Consider the following 18,074-nt stretch of genomic DNA (forward strand, 5'->3'; position numbering starts at 1 on the left):
CTTTTGCCTCAATTCTACCACCTTTACAGGTGCACTTGGTGGAGGCATGGGAGAGGACCTTCTCTGTCGCTGCCTCCAGACTCTGGAATTCCCTCCCACTGGAAGCTAGGCTGGCCCCATCTTTGCTGTCCTACAAGTAGACAAAAGACCTTTCTCTTCAGACAGGCTTTGCCTTAGTGACTGGCTGTCAGAGTTAGAGGGGGGGGGGGGTTAATGGACTGTTGTGCCTTGTTGCTTTTGAATGTGGTTTTTGATGTTGATATTGCCGTTTTTAGTGTGGTATTTGAGTCTTTTTAAATTTTTGTAAACATACTCTTCTAGTTTTTAGACATAGTCTTTTAATGATGTAAGCCGCCTTGAGTTCTTTTTAAGAAGTCGGGGGGGTGTTAACATATTTTTGAATAAATAAAATAAAACAGTGTCAAGAGAACTAGAGTCTCATTTCATGCAAACAACAACAACAACCCCACAACATATCTTAATATATTAAAACGCTGTACTGCAGCTAAAACTCTGCTCACGACCTGGGGTTCAAATCCCAGGTAGCCGGCTCAAGGTTGACTCAGCCTTCCATCCTTCCGAGGTCGGTAAAATGAGTACCCAGCTTGCTGGGGGGGGGGGCAATGTGTAGCCTGTATAATTAAAAATTGTAAACCGCCCGGAGAGTGCTTGTAGCGCTATGGGGCGGTATATAAGTCCAATAAATAAATAAATAAATAAATAAATATATATATAAAGGTTTGCCACACTGACTTGACCCAGTCCATCAAACCCTAATACAGTAGTTGCTATCAGGAGTAAGAACTGACCTATCAGGTGATTGTACAAGACCTGGTTACAGAATGTAACTATTAACTGAAGATTTTTTTTAAAATCAAAACTGAAGCTATGCTATTGTTCACTAGATCTTGAACTTTGCTATGTGACCTGTGGTCAGTCATTCTTCTTCAGCCAGAGGTATTTTACAGGGTCGCTGTGAAGACAGAGTGGAGTGGAGAAGAGTCATGTACACTGCCTTGAGCCCACTGGAGGAATGGCAAGATATAAGCACAACTAGTAAACAATTAATACATAATAGGAAGCCATTTGATTAAAGGTGTACAACATATCTTGTGGCTCTCAATAAGTCTTAAAGTGCTTAGTTATTACTGGATTCGTTTTGAAACATGGTAGAGTTGGCTTCATCAAGTAGTAGATCACTGATTCCAAATTACATGACACTGCCTGCACAGCTGTTCTTTTTATAGGTGTCCTTTTTCTACAAAACAGAGAATTTTGAGGCTTGCAATGCCAGAAATGTTCTCATTTTTGCAATTTACTTTAATAAGCTTTGCTGTGCCTTTTCACACATGCGCATGTAAAGACTTCTTTCAACCTAAATGAAATACTGTAACTTTCTAGACAATGTAACTGGCTGAATTTCTATTGCTTAGCCAAGTAAGTCTAGAAGCCCACTGAATGAGTGGGAATTTGTCAGCTTCTCTGTAAGTTCCACTGATTGACTATGCTAAGGTAAGACACAACCAGAGTAGGCCCACTTGAATCAATAGAACTTATGAAAGAGGTGACTCACCCAATCTCCACTGATTCAATGGGTCTACTCTAATGCAACTTACTATGCCAAGCAACAGGATTTCAGCAAATCCATCCCCAAACTGCTTTTTAAAAAAGAGTTATAGCTCTAGGGTGAAAAAGATTCTTTATCCTGCTTCAAAGCTCTGTCATCTTTTGAAATATTCTTATTCTCCTATTTATTACTGCTTCAAGACCAGAATCTACATACTGCATTCAATTCAGGTATTAAAAGCACAAGTCCTTAATATCATCTTTGAACATTTTTTGCTGGGGTTTTTTTCTGTTAGTTTTTTGTTTTGCTCATCTCTCTTTTCTACACACACCACTTCCCTTATCAGTTTTCAGTAATTAATTTCTCTTTAGTGTTTTGATATGGGGTGCTTAATATTTACAGTAACTTTAAACAGGCTAGAGGGAAATAGACACTTCATTTCTGTCCTTTTTAAAGACTATTTTTAGCAGCAACTATAATTGCAGTTTCAAAAAGCATTAAGCCTAAAACATTCTCTTTGTTACTGAATTAGTGAGAAAGAGGCCAGAGAAAATGGGGAAACACTCTAGTTTCCCTTGGCAACCGCAGGACTTATACAAATGTATGAGCATACAATATCATTTCAATAGTTTACTTCTCACTAAGCTGGGAAAAAACCTTACTATCCCTCAATTTTGACCATTTCCGTTTGCATACAAAATTAAAAGTTAATTATACCAAATCAAAACTTCTTTTGCATAAATATACTCCTGCCAAAAGAACGCAAATTAAAGGAACAATCAAGATTTCAGTTAGGTTGCTCCTATTCTAAATACATTGGAATACAAATAGCTAAGAACGTCATTCAACTGATAATACGGAAATTAGAAATCTGTCCCTCAAATGAATAAAAGCTAGGCTGACTTAGTGCCAAAGCTTTCTCTGCTGCATCAGGCAGCAGCTATGAAGTCACATATCTTTGTAAGACTAATCTTCCTGTTCCAGACAATTCCTAGTAAGCTAGAGCTGAAGCATGGCAGATACGTACGTCTTGGCTTTCAGGAAGAAATCTTGGGTTTTGTTTGGGGGGGGGGAAGAGTTCTGGGGCGGGGAAGGGGAGGGTATAAAACCCTATGGTATCTTCATGGTTCCAGATCTTCAAAGGTACTACAATGTTGGCTGAAATCCAGTAGTAAGTCATGACTAGAGTTAGGCCTGCTAAATTAATGGAACTTAAGAGGAACTGAATCAACAAATCCCCACTGACTCAATGAGCCTACTATAGTTGTGACTATATACTGGTACACTGCAAGATATAACATTCTACCCACTGTGGGCTAATATCTTCAAAGACCTCACCTGTCCCTTATAATCAATGAGGCGCTATAAAGCTTTCTCTCTCTCTCTCTCTTACACTTCAATGGTGCTGACTGACTGAGGGAGGCAGAGATTGTGAGTGCTTGCCTGAGTTTGTGGGCGTTGCATGAGCTGCCACCACCTTAATTTCTTTTACTGTTTGATATGTTTTGTTATGTAGTTTTAGTAGTTCTATTGTTTTCTTAGGATGTCCTGTTTACCCTTTTCCTAAGAGAACCGGATAATTATTATTTATATTTTGTCTCAGTGTCTCAAACCCTTTTTTCCAACAGTGACTTACTACTGGATTTCAACCACTGTTTCAACTAAAACAATAAACACACTTGAAGAGAAATGCTGGCTCATTTCCTTGGTAGATTTGGAATTAAGTGACAAAATATGAACACCAGATGTGCTACCTTTTTAAGCAACTATATAAGAATCATCTAAGAAAAAAAATCCATTTTTGTTGCATATGACAGAAACCTAGCCATTCTGCATTAGACTGTTTGCTGTGTCCCACTCACAACTATATCCATTACTAGACCAACCTCAATTTAACTTCACCAAAAAGAAAGCAATATGAAAAAGAAAATCCATAGAATGAGAAATTTATTCTATAAAAGCCAACCACTGACGGCAGAAATACTGAAAGCTGAGCTTTCATAGGTTGTAACTACTTGTCTCCAACTGAACCAAAAAAGATGACAGAATTTGTAATTTTTTAAAAAATGGAAAAGAAATTAAATAATATTTAATTTATCCTCCCTCCTGTCTTTTAAGGGGATGCTGAAGACTATCTTGTTTCAAGAGCCATTCAAATACATCCTCGCTTTAGTGCCCTGTTTCACCATCATTTGAGCTTTTTATTGATTGTCTTCACTATTTAGAGGTGTTTAATATTGGTGTATGGGGCGGAGGGTTTGCTGTGTTGTCTTACTATAAACTGGTTAGAGTATTGCTTTGTACTATTGCATTCAATAAATAAAAAAAAAACATACAGTGAAAGAGGAATCACAATAAGAACCCACTGCAAGAGGGGGATGCAACAACAGTTGCTTTGGTGTTAGTGGTTTGCATTAACCTACTTTAGTCCACAGGACAGTATTGTACCAAATGTCCAAAAGGGAAATGGTGAGAAATGAATAGTGCTTGCAACGGGTAATTTACCTTGTCTGCATCTATTTTTCCTTTGATAAATTCTGATTTCCAGAACTGCAAAGCTTGTTCCAACGTCAAACCAATGCCCTTCAGAAACAAGCCATACTGCATACGGCCTCCATGGCGGAGGTGATGGTTATCGCGCAGAGCTTTGTGCAGCTGGCGCATGCAGGGAGGAAACGATTTCACCGAAAGCTGCAACAAGAAAACATGTATTGCAGATCTATTGTCTAGATCAGCTTGCAGGCTTTATTTTGATCACTAATTACATCCATCTGAAAAGGGGAACAACTTGAGAATAAAAGTCACCACTTCAATAAAAGTCTAAGCATTTAGACCTAATATTGGAATCCGTATAAGATAGAACAGAACTTCATGTGGTGGCATGACATCAGATCCGTGAATAGCTGTTCTACTTATTTAAAATACCTATTCATTGTCATGCATTGTGTCAGATTCTATGTAAAACTAACAAACAAATAAAACAGCTGGATGCAATGCTAAAACAAATGTAAACCTTGTTTATTTTTGACAATTATTGTTTACCTGATATATTACCTATGTAGTGCAGTCAGAAAATAATTTATCCCAACTGATGTTTTGTAATGCAGAAATGCAAGCAAGTACTAGTTGAGTAAATAAACATAAACTTGTATCTACCTATATTGGGAAATCCAATCATTAATCTTGACTAGAATAGGCCTAATGAATCCATCAGACATATGCAAGTGTTGACCTAGTAAGTTCTATTCATTCATTTAGTTTGCAAAATCAGAACTGGAAGCAAAGAAGACAAAGGAGAAAGGGCATAAGCTTGCTGGCATATTACCAGTGACTGGCACTACATGTATGCTTTGAACATTCTTAGTGCTTTATGAAACTTGAAGCATTATTTATATTCACTGTTTTACTTGTTACATTTCTGTCCAGCTTGTTCTTTAAATATATATATAAATACTGTATATTTAAATGAAAATATGCTCTGCCAGACTTCTCCTAACTTCTATTTCACTTTTTAAAATCAGTTTGAATTTTATAGGTAGAGTGAAGACAATGTAAATATACTCAGCTGAAACTAAAGGAAATAAGTTGTGCATTCATTCCACTGAAATCTGTGGGATTTCTGGATCCAACCCATTATTATTTTCCATTTGTATACAGAATTAAGTTTCTTCACATAAACTGTATGATGGTCCAGGGGAATGTGGATTTCAGTATAAAAGCATAATATACTTACTGCATCTATCTGTTGTAACGAAATTTTCCCAATATTTTTTTCAAAGCTGTAATCTGGCCCAACATATGCATGGCTGAAGTGAGGAAAACAAAAGAAAAAACAGCAAAACAATTAATAGCAAATTTTCTGAATTTCAAAAAGATAGCTTTACTGTTACCTAGGGAACCTGAAATCAAATATGCTTATATTTCTATGAATTTTAAAAGTCATAATTCATAATAACAACTCAGCAATGTAATTCAATCTTGTGAAAGCCAGAATATTTTTGAGACTCTTAATTTGGAAGGGGGATAGGGGAGTGAGAAGCAATAAGAAACTATCTTTACCTAAGCCATTTCTGTCATTTTACCACACAAATACCATGATATATTTATCTGGAAGCATCATTTTCTGGGAATTGTGTTACAAATCAAATCCCAAGCTTAATTCTGCATTTCAATTATGAGCAAAACATTTCATATCTAATAAGGCAAATCAAAGTAGCTGTCCAAAGAAAGTATTTCTAGTTCTTCAGGTATAGATCTCCCAGTTTTTTTCCTATTAAAGAAATCACTAAGGAAAAAAATCTGTCTTCTTTATCAGAGAATGGTGACATCCGCTTGCCGGAACTGGGCTGCGAATACAGATCTCCGCCCCCTGCATGCACATGTGGGGAGCGTGTTGCACTCACACATGTCGCACCCATGGGAGGCGTGTCACATTCGTGGGGGTGTTGCACCCTTGGTAGGCGTGTCATGCTCACACGCATGTGCAACACGCCCCCCGCGAGCGGGACACACCCCCTGCATGAGCATGACATGCCCCCCGCGAATGGAGTTTGCTCCCCCCCAGCTGGTCCGCTGCTCCAAAAAGGTTGGGGGCCGCTGTTCTACTGCATAGGCTGAAAAATGTAACATTGTTGGGGCCTCATGCTGAAAGAAGAACTGTAATGAAAAACTACTCAGGGACATATCTGGGAAGATGAGATGACCCAATAATAATAATAATAATAATAATAATAATAATAATAATAATCATCATCATCATCATCATCATCATCATCATCATCATCATCCTCATCCTCCTCCTCTTCTGTCTTGACTTCCAGAATAAGAAGTTGCCTTTGCTTACTTCTGAGAAACTAACCATACCCTAGATTTTTTTAAAAAAACCTTCCAGCCCAAACAACTCCTATACTGAGGGGATAAGAGTGGGGAAAGCTCACATGCATGAAACGGTATCCCATGGAGAATGCACAGCTTTTGTTATCAGAAAAAAAGGAACTCTGAGAGGCTCGTAACATGATGTCTTTCAAGTCAGGTTTGATTTCGAAAGTGGCAGGGAAAGAGGCATTGCCACCCCCCCCCGGGATGTATCAGGGGCTGCACTTTGTCCCCGACAGGACAAAAATAAGAACCAGCAGTGGCCTGAAGGCCAATTCCAGCATGGAGGCGAGGGAGAGAACAAAGCATGGCAGCCCCATCTTTAGCACAAGAGCACTGCTCCCCATGTTTTCTTTCAACACAAAATCTCTGCTGCTGGAAGTTCTGAGTATTGGAAACTGTCCATTTTTCATCAAACAAGGCTTTTTTTCCCCTACGTGAGGGATAACAGGCAGTGGAAGAGGGTCACAAAAACAGGTGGGAGGCTGTACTTTGCCCACCCTTGGACTACATCCACAACGTGGCAGCACTACAAAGGGCTGGGAATAGGGGCATGTTAGTTTACTGCACTCAGCAGCTACATGACATTCCTCTTAAGACCTCTCGGCCCCAGCTGCTGGTCCATCACCACACACAGATACTGTTCTGTGCTGCTGCCCCATCCAGAAATACCATTGCTTTAAGGGAGAAAGAATCAAGAGGAAAATGTGTAGTTGTATCACCTGAGGTGACTGAGCAGAGGCTGGAGTCTCTCATCGGTTTGCACCATGGGCAGCGATCGAGCTGTTAGCTAAGAAAGAACAGGAATTTAAAAAAATAGTAATTAGAAATAAAGCAGAATAAACAAAATGCAAGTCATTGAGCTCCAGTAAAATATTTTCATGGTCTTGCTTAACCACAACTTACGCAGCTGCTAATAATGCCCTTCCAAAAAAGTAATATTTATTAAATCATCACATATATAGACTTGGTAAAATTATAGGATCTTCAGAATGTGTTCTTATTTCTCATGCACTATGTTCAATCTGAAGAAATGGAAATCAAATGCTCTTCTGGCTCCAATAACTTTGCAATCTCTATTCGTAAACCATATTCCTACTCCCCACTACATGAGTTTTACGTCAGCCTGCCACACAAAATTTTAATCTTTCAATGAAGTCTAGTCTTCAACCATTTTAGAGAAGTTACTTCATCACTCATAACGCATAGTACAAATCCAGTCTTGTGTTGCAGTACCTGCCTGCACAAAAAGGTTGTTTTACAAGCAACTTACAATTTATATGAAATATAAATCTAGACAGGGGCTATTCATATTTGTATCCCTGGAGATACGAATACAAATTGCAGCACCACAGGTGCCATGGAGGCTCATTCCCTCCCCCCAAAACCAGCCGGTCCACTCGCCAGTTGCCATGCTGTGCCAGAGTCCTTCATCATCGTCGTCATGCCAATCCAGGAAAAAGCCCATGGTGCTACCCGGCCTCCCTGAGCAACAGAAGCTTATCATCTGAGCAGGGAGACTCCCCGTCCCACCTCCTTGCTGGAATGGTTGGCTGCTTGGGGAGGCAGGAAAGTGCCAGCTAGGCTTCTGCTTGGATTGGCTCAACAACAATGATGAAGGATCCCAGTGCAGTGTGGCGACCAGTGAGTATGGAAACTGTAGCCAAGATTGCCAAAATTATTTACAAGGGAAAATAATGAAGCTGAGGCTGCTGTACTTTGAATACATCACAAGAAAAGACTTACTAGAAAAGACAAAAATGCTAGGAAAAGTTGAAGGCAGCAGGAAAAGAAGACCAAACATAAGATGCTTTGACTTCATAAGGAAATTGAAGCCTTGAGTTTGCAAGAGCTGAGCAGGGCTGTTAATTACCAGATATTTGGGAAGTCATGGGGTCATCATAAGCCTGAAGTGACTTGATGGCACATAACAATAGCCACAACAACTTCAAACATTCCAAGTATTATTATGTTATTATTATCATTCTGGTTTTAGCTATTCATCTGGTAGGTGGTCCCCAACCTTTTCCCAACCATGGACCGGGAGGGGTGTGGCATGTTCGCGGGGGTGTGGTGCTCCCATAGGGGATGAAGTGCACTTGCAGGGGCGAAGCACGCTCATGCGCATGCGTACGGCGGTGCTCACGGGGGGGCTCTCACAGGGGGTAGGAGATCTGTGTCCACGGTCCGATCCTGCCCAGGCCACGGACCAGGAGTTGGGGACCCCTGTTCTAGAAGATCTCTCTCCTTTATCATCCTATTTTTCATTTAAAAATTGCCATTTTAGCAAAAACAAAATGAACAGACTGGAGCAGTAATCTTTTTATTTCTGTTTTTGAAATTTTTATCTTAATATGTTCTGCATATATTGCATCTTCATGTATCCTGCTTCTCCATCCTTTAGGTTCCCATCTTTGAGTTTTGATAAGCTTGCCAAGTAACAACAGGAAATGGCAGCAGCTGAAGTATAAGTTTCCAGAACTAATGAAGAATGTCTGAAACACATCAGAGGCTGAGGCTGACTTGTACAGAATCAACACAATTTTGTCCCTTTGGCCTAGAACAGTCTACTCTAGATGGCTTACCCCAAAGGCATAGATCTTTCCCAGCTTACAACCCAAGACCTTTTCAATTGGAAATGCCAGATGTTACATCTAAGTCTCTGAGCAGGCAAAACACATGTTTTGCACCAGGATTACTTGATATTTACTGCCTCTTACAGAGGTTGTGACCACTGAATATAACAACTCTGTAGACTGAAAACAAAGGTATAAAAAAGGAAATGTTTTTGCAATGAACGGAGACTGCTAATTAATTAGGAATAGTTAAGGAAGAAAAAACTTAGATAAAGAAGCCTGCACTATTACTCCCACACAGGCTAGTCTACCAGCAGCCTTTATGCTTCCTTTTTCTAGTTAGAGAAATAAGTGATGAGCAAGTAAATAGGTGAAAATAACCATCTGCCTATAAATTCAGAAAAATAGAAAGGTAAAAACCCACTTGGTCTCAAGCATAATCTTCAGGCTTGCTATATATGTTTATGCTCTATTCTGATTTTCTAAACTATACCATCCTGTACATTCAAAGAATCAAGGGGAAATAATGTATAAAGGTGAAAAGATCTAAGCAGTTACTTTAAACATAAACAGAAGTATCTACATAAGCTAAAAACCATTACGTATGGCTAAGTCTGATGCCATCACAAATTTAAACACAATTAAGATTGTTTTTAAACATCCATTTACAGTGGTGCCTTGCATTACGATGTTAATTCGTTCCAGCGAAATCGCTGTAGAACGAAAACATCGTAAAGCAAAATTAAAAAGCCCATAGAAACGCATTAAAACCTGTTTAATGCGTTCCGATGGGCTTAAAACACAACATCCAGCAAAGATCCTCCATAGGGCGGCCATTTTCGCTGCCTGTCTTGCAAGGAATCCATCCCTAAACACAGCGGGGAGCCATTTTATTTACCCGGTGGCCATTTTGAAACCACCGATCAGCTGTTGGAAAATCGTTTTGCGAAGAATCTGTTCCCGAAGCAGGGAACCGATCATCGCAAAGCAAAATTCCCCCATAGGAAACATCGTTTTGCGATCGCAAAAGCTATCGCAAAAAGTTTATCATAATGTGATTCCGTCGTTAAATGAAGCAATCGTAATGCGAGGCACCACTGTATTAGAATCTTATGTTCTAATCTTTAGTAATAAAAAAATCAGTGACAAACAGATATTATACTCAGAAATTTGATTCATATCAACTACTGTTCTATTAAAAGTCTTCATGAGTCACAGCTCTACAGGAGAAGGTTTAAGACAAAATGTTTGATTGATTTTTCAATGGAAGTATTTCATGCTTTTTGGTGCAGGCTGATAGTATTTGATTAATAACCAGACAAGCAAAGGACAAGCTAGGGCAGTAGCCACGGTCTTTTCCAACGGATAGATCCATATTTTATTATGCCTTGTGTTCCAAAGACAGCAAAACGCAGCCTCTGGGAACAATATCCCTGCATTTTACTACAACAGGCGTACTATGCTAGAACAATCAATATTTACATCAGTCACATGGAGATCATTACATCGTTACTTATTAACAATAAGGTTTTGTTATTTATTTGTATAACTTTTAACGATGAGCTAAAATTACTTGATACGCTAATCTAATGGCAGGGTATAGAAACTAGGGCATGATTTCGCTTGACATATGGAACTCTCAGTTCCTTCTTATCATTCCACTGGATACTAAGGCTCAAAATACAGACATCATTAGCAAACTCTGATCCTGTCCCTTGTCCTTTACCTCTTTCAACACTTTTCGACTTAAAGAAGATTTCTGCACACCAAAATCCTCAAGAAAAGAAGTTTATTGTTTAACAAATCTTCTGCTTCATTTATATGCATACTTTCTGATTCTGGTTTCAACAATAAGTCATCAGTTTTAACCTTCTCAAAACGCATCAAATCCCCTTTGAACGATAGGGGTGAAGAACTCACAACTCCCTGGTTCCACTTAGGTATGGCGCCCAATACATCAGGCCCATGGTCCATTAACATTATTGCTAATGTTAATGGTAAGCCCAGCCCAGCTGCAGGTCCCAAACCTTCTTGCCCAGGTGTTGCCTCCATCTCAGTCAGAAGGAACTGGCGCCACTGCTGGGGCTCACCTTCAGCTCACATCGCTGCCTTGTCCCCTGCCTGAAGGGAGCCCACGGGTGGCGCTGGAGGAGGCGATCTGGCAGTGGTAGCAGCAGCAGTCAATGGGCAGCAGTGAGAGGTGTCCAAGTGCAGATGCTCCTTTGCCTCTGTCTCCGCCTCCTGCCACTGCTGCAGTCTCCTCCAGCACCACTCGCAGGCTCAGCAGCAGCAGCAGCAGGAGGAGGAGACGGAGGCAAAGGAGCAGCCACGCTCGGCTGCCTCTCACTGATACCCATAGACTGCTGCCGCCGCCACCACCAGATCGCCTCCTCCAGTGCCACTCACAGGCAAGGGACAAAATTAGGGAGTCGTCTTATACTTTGGGGGGTTGTGAAGGACAAGAGAGTTGGAGTGCGCCATCTCCTCCTAGTGAAAAGGAAAACAAAGCTGTCAGAGAGAGAGAAAGGGAGGCAGAGAAATGTAAAGAATCAGAAAGGGTTAAGACTGAAGTCTGCCTGTCAGAAGAAGGGAAGGACGGGGAGGAGCAATGGGTGGAGGTATGAGAAGAGAATATAAATCGAGGTGGAGAAGCGCGGGATTTTCAGGCGGCAACAGGCGTGAAGAAGGAGGCAAAAGAGAAGGAAAAAGTGAGAGAAGTGAGAAATCTGATACAGTAGATGACTTTCCGAACCTCAAGGTAGGCGGACTGTTGCCTGATCCTGTACCACCGCCTGAAGGAGTAGTAATTCAAGAGACTGTAGAATGGACTGTGGTGGTGTTCCCCAGAGGACAGGGTCGTTGGAGGAAAGTGGTATGCCCAAATCCGACTTTCAACCGACCACCTCTCGAGGGGGATTGGGCCCGACACCCGTCAATCTGCACAGTAAGGAGCGCTCTGCTGCGGAAGCCTACAGACAGGGAGCGCTTTGGACCGGCTCCCCCATACTGAAGAATGAATACGTTGTTAATTGTTATGGACAGCTAGAGAAGAAGTTCAAGCAGTGGGAGTTCCCTGAACCTACTGAAGTTGTGATTGATACTCCTATAATGCATGTTAATAAAAGTTCTGTTAATGAAGTTATAAACACTCAGTTTCCTGCTTATTCTGGGCAACCGTCTGAATTTTCTAACAGACCTTTTGACAGGGGTTGTATACACGGAAAAATACAGTAAAACTCCAACCAATTCTATAACTCTGAAAAATGGGAAGAGGTTTAGTGCTTCACGCACACCCCGTTTTTGAAGCTTTATGTGTAACATTCCTTCCGACATCAGAGAACACAAATCTGACACTGGGTGCATGGTCTGTCTTAGGCTGGGTATAAAAAGATTCGGTCCTGACATTCATCAAATTACCTTGGCCGCACACTTCCACTTGGGATGAAAATATTCATCCCAAGCGGAAGTGTGCATTCAACGGACAGTATGCAGCCTATGATCACTCTCTTTTTTTACCAAATACAGTAAGCACATGTGCCTCTGAACCAGGTCAGAACCAACATGTACAAGAAAACAAGGTTACACCTCTCTCCCTCGTTCAGGCTTTAAAAAACTTATTTTTTAAAAAAAAATTACAATGAACCGGGATTAAAGAAAACCCTCTATTGTCACCAATATAGGCATTTTTTTCTTAAACACAACTTGAAAGGGTGAAAGGCAAAATAAGAGGGTGATTAAATCTTGCTCACTAAATACTCAGTCAAGATCACTGTGACATGTTCGTCTGCAAATGAAAAAAGAAAGCAATCTTGGAATGGATGGATGTATATGATGCAGCAGTCGGTCTAACCCTTAGTATAATGTACACTATAAGGTTGTTGTGAAGCAAAGAGGAGAAGAAGTGTGGGATATCCATTTATGCAGCTCTGAATTTCTGGAAAGGTTGAATAAAAACACAATTTTTAAAATTCTTTATACCCGGAATCATAGTAGGAAGACGCTATAGTGTACACCAGCATATACCTGCAAAGGAGATTTACACCTCTTCCTCCCATTTATTTTTGTGTTGTTGTTTTTTAAATGCCCATATGCAAATGCGCTGGAGCTTCGACACCCCACAGGGTGACATGACTACACCACTAATCAGAAGTCATAATGGGAAGAAGGAAGGAAATACAAAGTCAGTCTATTTACCAAAAAGCACACAATGATGCAAATTAATGATGTCATTAAAGCATGGTTTAGTTAGCAAGTTAAAGAAAATGCCAAGATGTTGCATTTCGCACAGGACTAATACTCCAAAGAATAACTGGACGTTTAGATATTTTTACTAAGTACAACTTTTTCAATTCAACATAGTTCACCTGTCTAGTATACATTGGGGGAGGGAGAACTTTAAGCCAGGAGCTAATAGGCCTTTCTACATAGGTCACAAAAATGTGATTGTATGGTGTGTACTATCAAAAAAATGATTGATCAAGAAACAACCACTTTGCTAATGTTGTAGCAAAATGTCACAATGCAAATGTTATGCAACCAGGGAAATCAATATTGGACCTGTGTTTGCATGCTGGTATGCTGCTGTAACTAGACAACTGACATTTCAATGCTGATCAATTTTGAGAACATTTGATTTTAACCTTTAAGCATGTTGAAGTTCTCAAGAACTAAGCAAAATAAACAATTTTACCAAACATATAATTACTATATTTTAATACTAAGCACATCTTGAGGCACTTGTTAAAATTCAAAGAAGCACTATTTAAAGGAGTAGTAATTCTATGTGGAAAATAAGATTTTTTTTCCACCTTAACATAGAACAGCAGTATTTTTTCTTTTAACATAAACAGAATTCAGTGGTTGATGTCAATTAACTTAATGCTTTTTCTGGTCTGTGACAGCTGTCGTATTATTCAGTTTAGAGAAAGCAAGGACAAAGTTCTTTGGAGCTGAAGTTGCAGGCATTAAAAAGATGACATTTTATGTACAGTATATATCTCAGGCAGCCTGATCCACACAAAAAATTATTTTACAAATTCTCTAATCCCCATATACACCTGACAGCAAGCCCTATTCAGCATACAGTAGTAAGATCTATTTTAAAATGAACATGGATGGGTTACCTCTAACAATCTGAGTTAGAGGTCAACAGCATCAGCTCCAAACCAAACACTATGGATGCAACAACTGAACCCTGGAAGAGGCAATTCCCCTTTTTGACTTCAGGCACCCCATACCTTCAAAGCTACCCTACAAGAATAAGGAAATCCTCCAGATCCTATACAGTATTTTGTTTGGGTTTGCTTGTTCGTGGGGGTTGTTTTTTTTTGGTGGAACACAGAGTTTTAGCTGGAAGTAATAGGAATAAATTTCTCTTGGTACTTACTATTCAGCACACCAGTGAATGTAATCCTAGGACTCAAGTCACCAGTAAGTTAGACTGTAAAAACGTCCATGTTCAAAATCATATTGAAATAATCATGATCCAATGTATTCGCGAAGGCTTTCACGGCTGGGATCTAATGGTTGTTGTGGGTTTTTCGGGCTCTTTGGCCATGTTCTGAAGGTTGTTCTTCCTAACGTTTCGCCAGTCTCTGTGGCCGGCATCTTCAGAGGATAGCACTCTAGATGCCGACCACAGAGACGGGCGAAACGTTAGGAAGAACAACCTTCATAACATGGCCAAAGAGCCTGAAAAACCCACAACAACCAATCATGATCCACTTCTGAACTAATCCATACTATCCTCAGTGTCCAACTAACTTCTAAATTGAACAGGTCAGGCTTGCCAGGAAATATTTTCATTTCATATTTTTAGCTTCACCTGCACACTTCCAATTCATCCCCTCACCTTTCAGGAAAAAAATCCCTGCTTGGACACAGACCTGCACACACCAGTGGGTTTAGCAGAAAGGATGCTACTAGAGATAGGGGCAAACCACCGATCTTTTCATCTTGGTTTGTGGTTCATCAAAGTGGCAGACCACAAACAACCACAAATTCTGAACTAGTTTACCAATAAACCACAAATCGGTTTGTTGGGGGGGGAGAGCCCTTTTTTAAAAGACATCCAGTGGCTATCTTTTTAAAAAAAATTGAGCCCCACCCACTCCCTTCTCCCTGCCCTGTTGCTTGCCCTATCAGTCCATGGCCTGCCAAACAGCTGAGCGAGATGGCAAGGGGGACATGGCAAGGGAGGCTGCCCAAAGGGCCGTCTCTTTGCAAACAGTGGCGGGGGGGGGGGCTTCTCTTCAGGCAGCCAGGCCTGCTGAGGAGTCGTCATCATCTGCCGTCTCACAGGGCACTGGGTGAGAGATCATGTTGCTGATGCTGCCAGCTTCCCCGTGGGAGTTTGGCTCCCGACTCCTACTGCCCTGCAGGACTGGGTCCCTGCAACGGGCTGCTTCCTACCCCCCTCCATCAACACCGGCCACCCGGCTCCAGGGGAGAAGGGACCTTTAAGGAGAGCCTTTTCAGCAAAGGGGTGGATTGGTGGGGTGTTGGTTGTTTGGTTTGGGGACTGAGGAATAAGGGTGAGGTCCATTCATCTTGCCTAGAGGGATTCCTTTTTACTTGCCTGCCTGTTGCTGTCAGTCTGGGGTGGGAGGGATGCGTCTGTCAAATAAGGAGGCCAATGAGGGGGAGCAGGAAGCTGCCACTGGCATTGCGCTGGGTAGAGGGACATACAGGGAGAGCAGACGAGAGAATCCTTGTAGGAGAAGGAGAGGGAACAGGATCCTAGTCGCCCCCAAATTGTCTCCCAATTCAAGACAGCCTGGATAGCCATGGCATTAGTACCCCTGGGTTAAAAACGCTGCTGCTGAATGCCAGGTCAGTAAAAGGGAAAACCTGAGCCATCCAGGACCTGATCCTGGGTGGGCAGGCTGACCTGGCCTGTATCACAGAGCCCTGGATGGATGAAGCTGGGGGAGTTGGCCTCCCCCAGCTGGGCCCACCTGGGTTCTCTGTGCAGCAGCAGTCCAGACTTGGGGGGGGGCGGGGAGGTGGAGTCTACCGCGATTCCACCCCCTCACCAGGTGCCTTGTCCCAGTTTTCTGGATTCAAGTGTATATACTTAAAAGTGGGCAGCCAGGACAGAACAGGGATTCTCTTGGTGTACTGTCCACCCCGCTGCTGAGCAGTCTCCCTCCCTCAGCTGACTGAGTTGGTCTCGGAGGTGATGTTGGAGTCCTCTAGGCTGATAGGGACTGGGGGACCTCCATGTCCGCGCTGAGATCAACTTATTAGGAGCCACTCAGGACTTCATGTCCTCCATGACAACCATAGGTCTGTCCCAAGTGGTTTCTGGCCTCACACATATAGCAGGACACACATTGGACTTTGTAATTCATGCTGGGCAGGATGGTGGTGATCTGGGTGTAGAGGAGTTCTCTGTAGTTCTGTTGTCATGGTCAGATCACGACCTGGTGAGGCTTAGACCAAAGTTTCCTGTTGGCTCGGCAGGCGATCCTGTTGAAGCTCTGGCTGATCTCTGGAATGGGGAAATGGTCAGGGTGGTGGACACAATCTCTCCTAAGTGCCCTCTCCCACAAAGTAGAGCCAGGCAAGCCCCTTGGTTCACCAGGGAGCTGGCAGTGATGAAACGAGTGGGACGGAGACTAGAGCGACGATGGCAGAAAACTCAGAGCGAATCTGACTGAGCACAGGCTAGAGCCCATTTGAAGGCCGGCCTATTCTGTGGCAGTGGCTGCAGCAAAGAAAAGGTTCTTTGGTGCTGCCATTGCATCTGCACAAAGTCGTCCAGCAGAGTTGTTTTGAGTGGTCAGGGGCTTAATACATGCCCCACCAAGAGAACAAAATATTGACCACTCCACAACCCGCTGTGAGGAATTTGCACAACACTTTGCAGATAAATGCACTGGGATCCACTCTGACTTGGATGCTGTAATTGATACAGACCCAGTGGATGATGTAACTTTGGCCCCGGCTTGTCCTGTTTTAATGAATACTTTTCAGTTGGTGCAGCCTGATGATGTGGACAGGATTCTTGGAGAGGTGAAGGCCACCACGTGTGTGCTGGGCCCTTGCCCTTCCAGCCAGAGGAGGAATGGCTGATTGGGTACGGGTAGTGGTAAATGCCTCCTTGCAGCAAGGTAGGATCCCTGCTTGATTAAAGGAGGCACTAATAAGACTGCTACTGAAGAAGCCCTCCCTGGATCCCAGTGTACTGGATAACTACTGGCCAGTCTCAAACATCCCATTCCTGGGCAAGGTACTGGAGCGTGTGGTGGTTTCTCAGCTCCAGGGATTCCTGGAGGAAGTTGATTAGACCCGTTTCAATCTGGTTTCAGGCCTGGCTATGGGACAGAGACAGCTTTGGTTGCCTTGGTCAATGACCTATGCTGGGAAGTGGACAAGGGGAGTGTGTCCCTGATGGTTCTGCTGGACCTCTCAGCAGCTTTCAATACCATTAACCATGGTATCCTTCCGGGCCATCTCTCTGGGATGGGACTTGGAGGCAGTGTTTTACAGTGGCTCCAGTCCTTCCTGGAGGGGAGAACTCAGGTGGTGGTGCTGGGTGACTCCTGCTCAATGCCCTGGCCAATGGCCTGTAGTGTTCCTCAGGGTTTTGCTTTGTCCCCCATGCTTTTTAACATCTACATGAAACCGCTGGGAGAGGTTGTCCGGAGTTTTGGAGTTCGGTGTAACCAGTATGCGGATGACACCAAACTCTCTCTCCCCTTTCCAGCTAATTCCAGGGAAGCTGTCTTGACTCTAAACCAGTGCTTGGCATCAACAATGGGCTGAATTAGGGCAAACAAACTGAAACTTAATCCAGACAAGACAGAGGTGCTCCTGGTTAGTCGGAAAGCAGATGAGGGAATAGGGATACTACCTGTGCTGGATGGGGTTACACTCCCCCTGAAAACTCAGGTCTGCAGCTTGGGTAAACGCCTGGATTCATCCGTAAGTTTGGATGCCCAGGTCTCAGCAGTGGCCAGGAGAGCATTTTCACAGCTAAAGCTGGTGCACCAGCTGCACCCGTTACTTGAGATTTTGGAACTGGCTGCAGTGACACATGCCTTAGTTACATC

General features: G+C 42.3%; 1 protein-coding gene across 3 annotated transcripts in view; it reads right to left on the minus strand.

Moving 5' to 3' along the window:
* PRIM2 (DNA primase subunit 2) overlaps nucleotides 1-18,074 on the minus strand; it is a 94,842-nt gene that overhangs the window by 26,341 nt on the left and 50,427 nt on the right. For all 3 annotated transcript variants that reach the window (XM_073000242.2, XM_073000234.2, XM_078386287.1), the window contains exons 8-10: nucleotides 7,165-7,232; nucleotides 5,301-5,373; nucleotides 4,073-4,258 (exon numbers count right to left, since the gene is read on the minus strand). In XM_073000242.2, the coding sequence (XP_072856343.2) occupies nucleotides 4,073-4,258; nucleotides 5,301-5,373; nucleotides 7,165-7,232 (327 nt within the window). The remainder of the gene's footprint in view (nucleotides 1-4,072; nucleotides 4,259-5,300; nucleotides 5,374-7,164; nucleotides 7,233-18,074) is intronic.

This window comes from Pogona vitticeps, chromosome 1, assembly GCF_051106095.1.
Source record: "Pogona vitticeps strain Pit_001003342236 chromosome 1, PviZW2.1, whole genome shotgun sequence".
NCBI classification, from domain to species: Eukaryota; Metazoa; Chordata; class Lepidosauria; order Squamata; family Agamidae; genus Pogona; species Pogona vitticeps.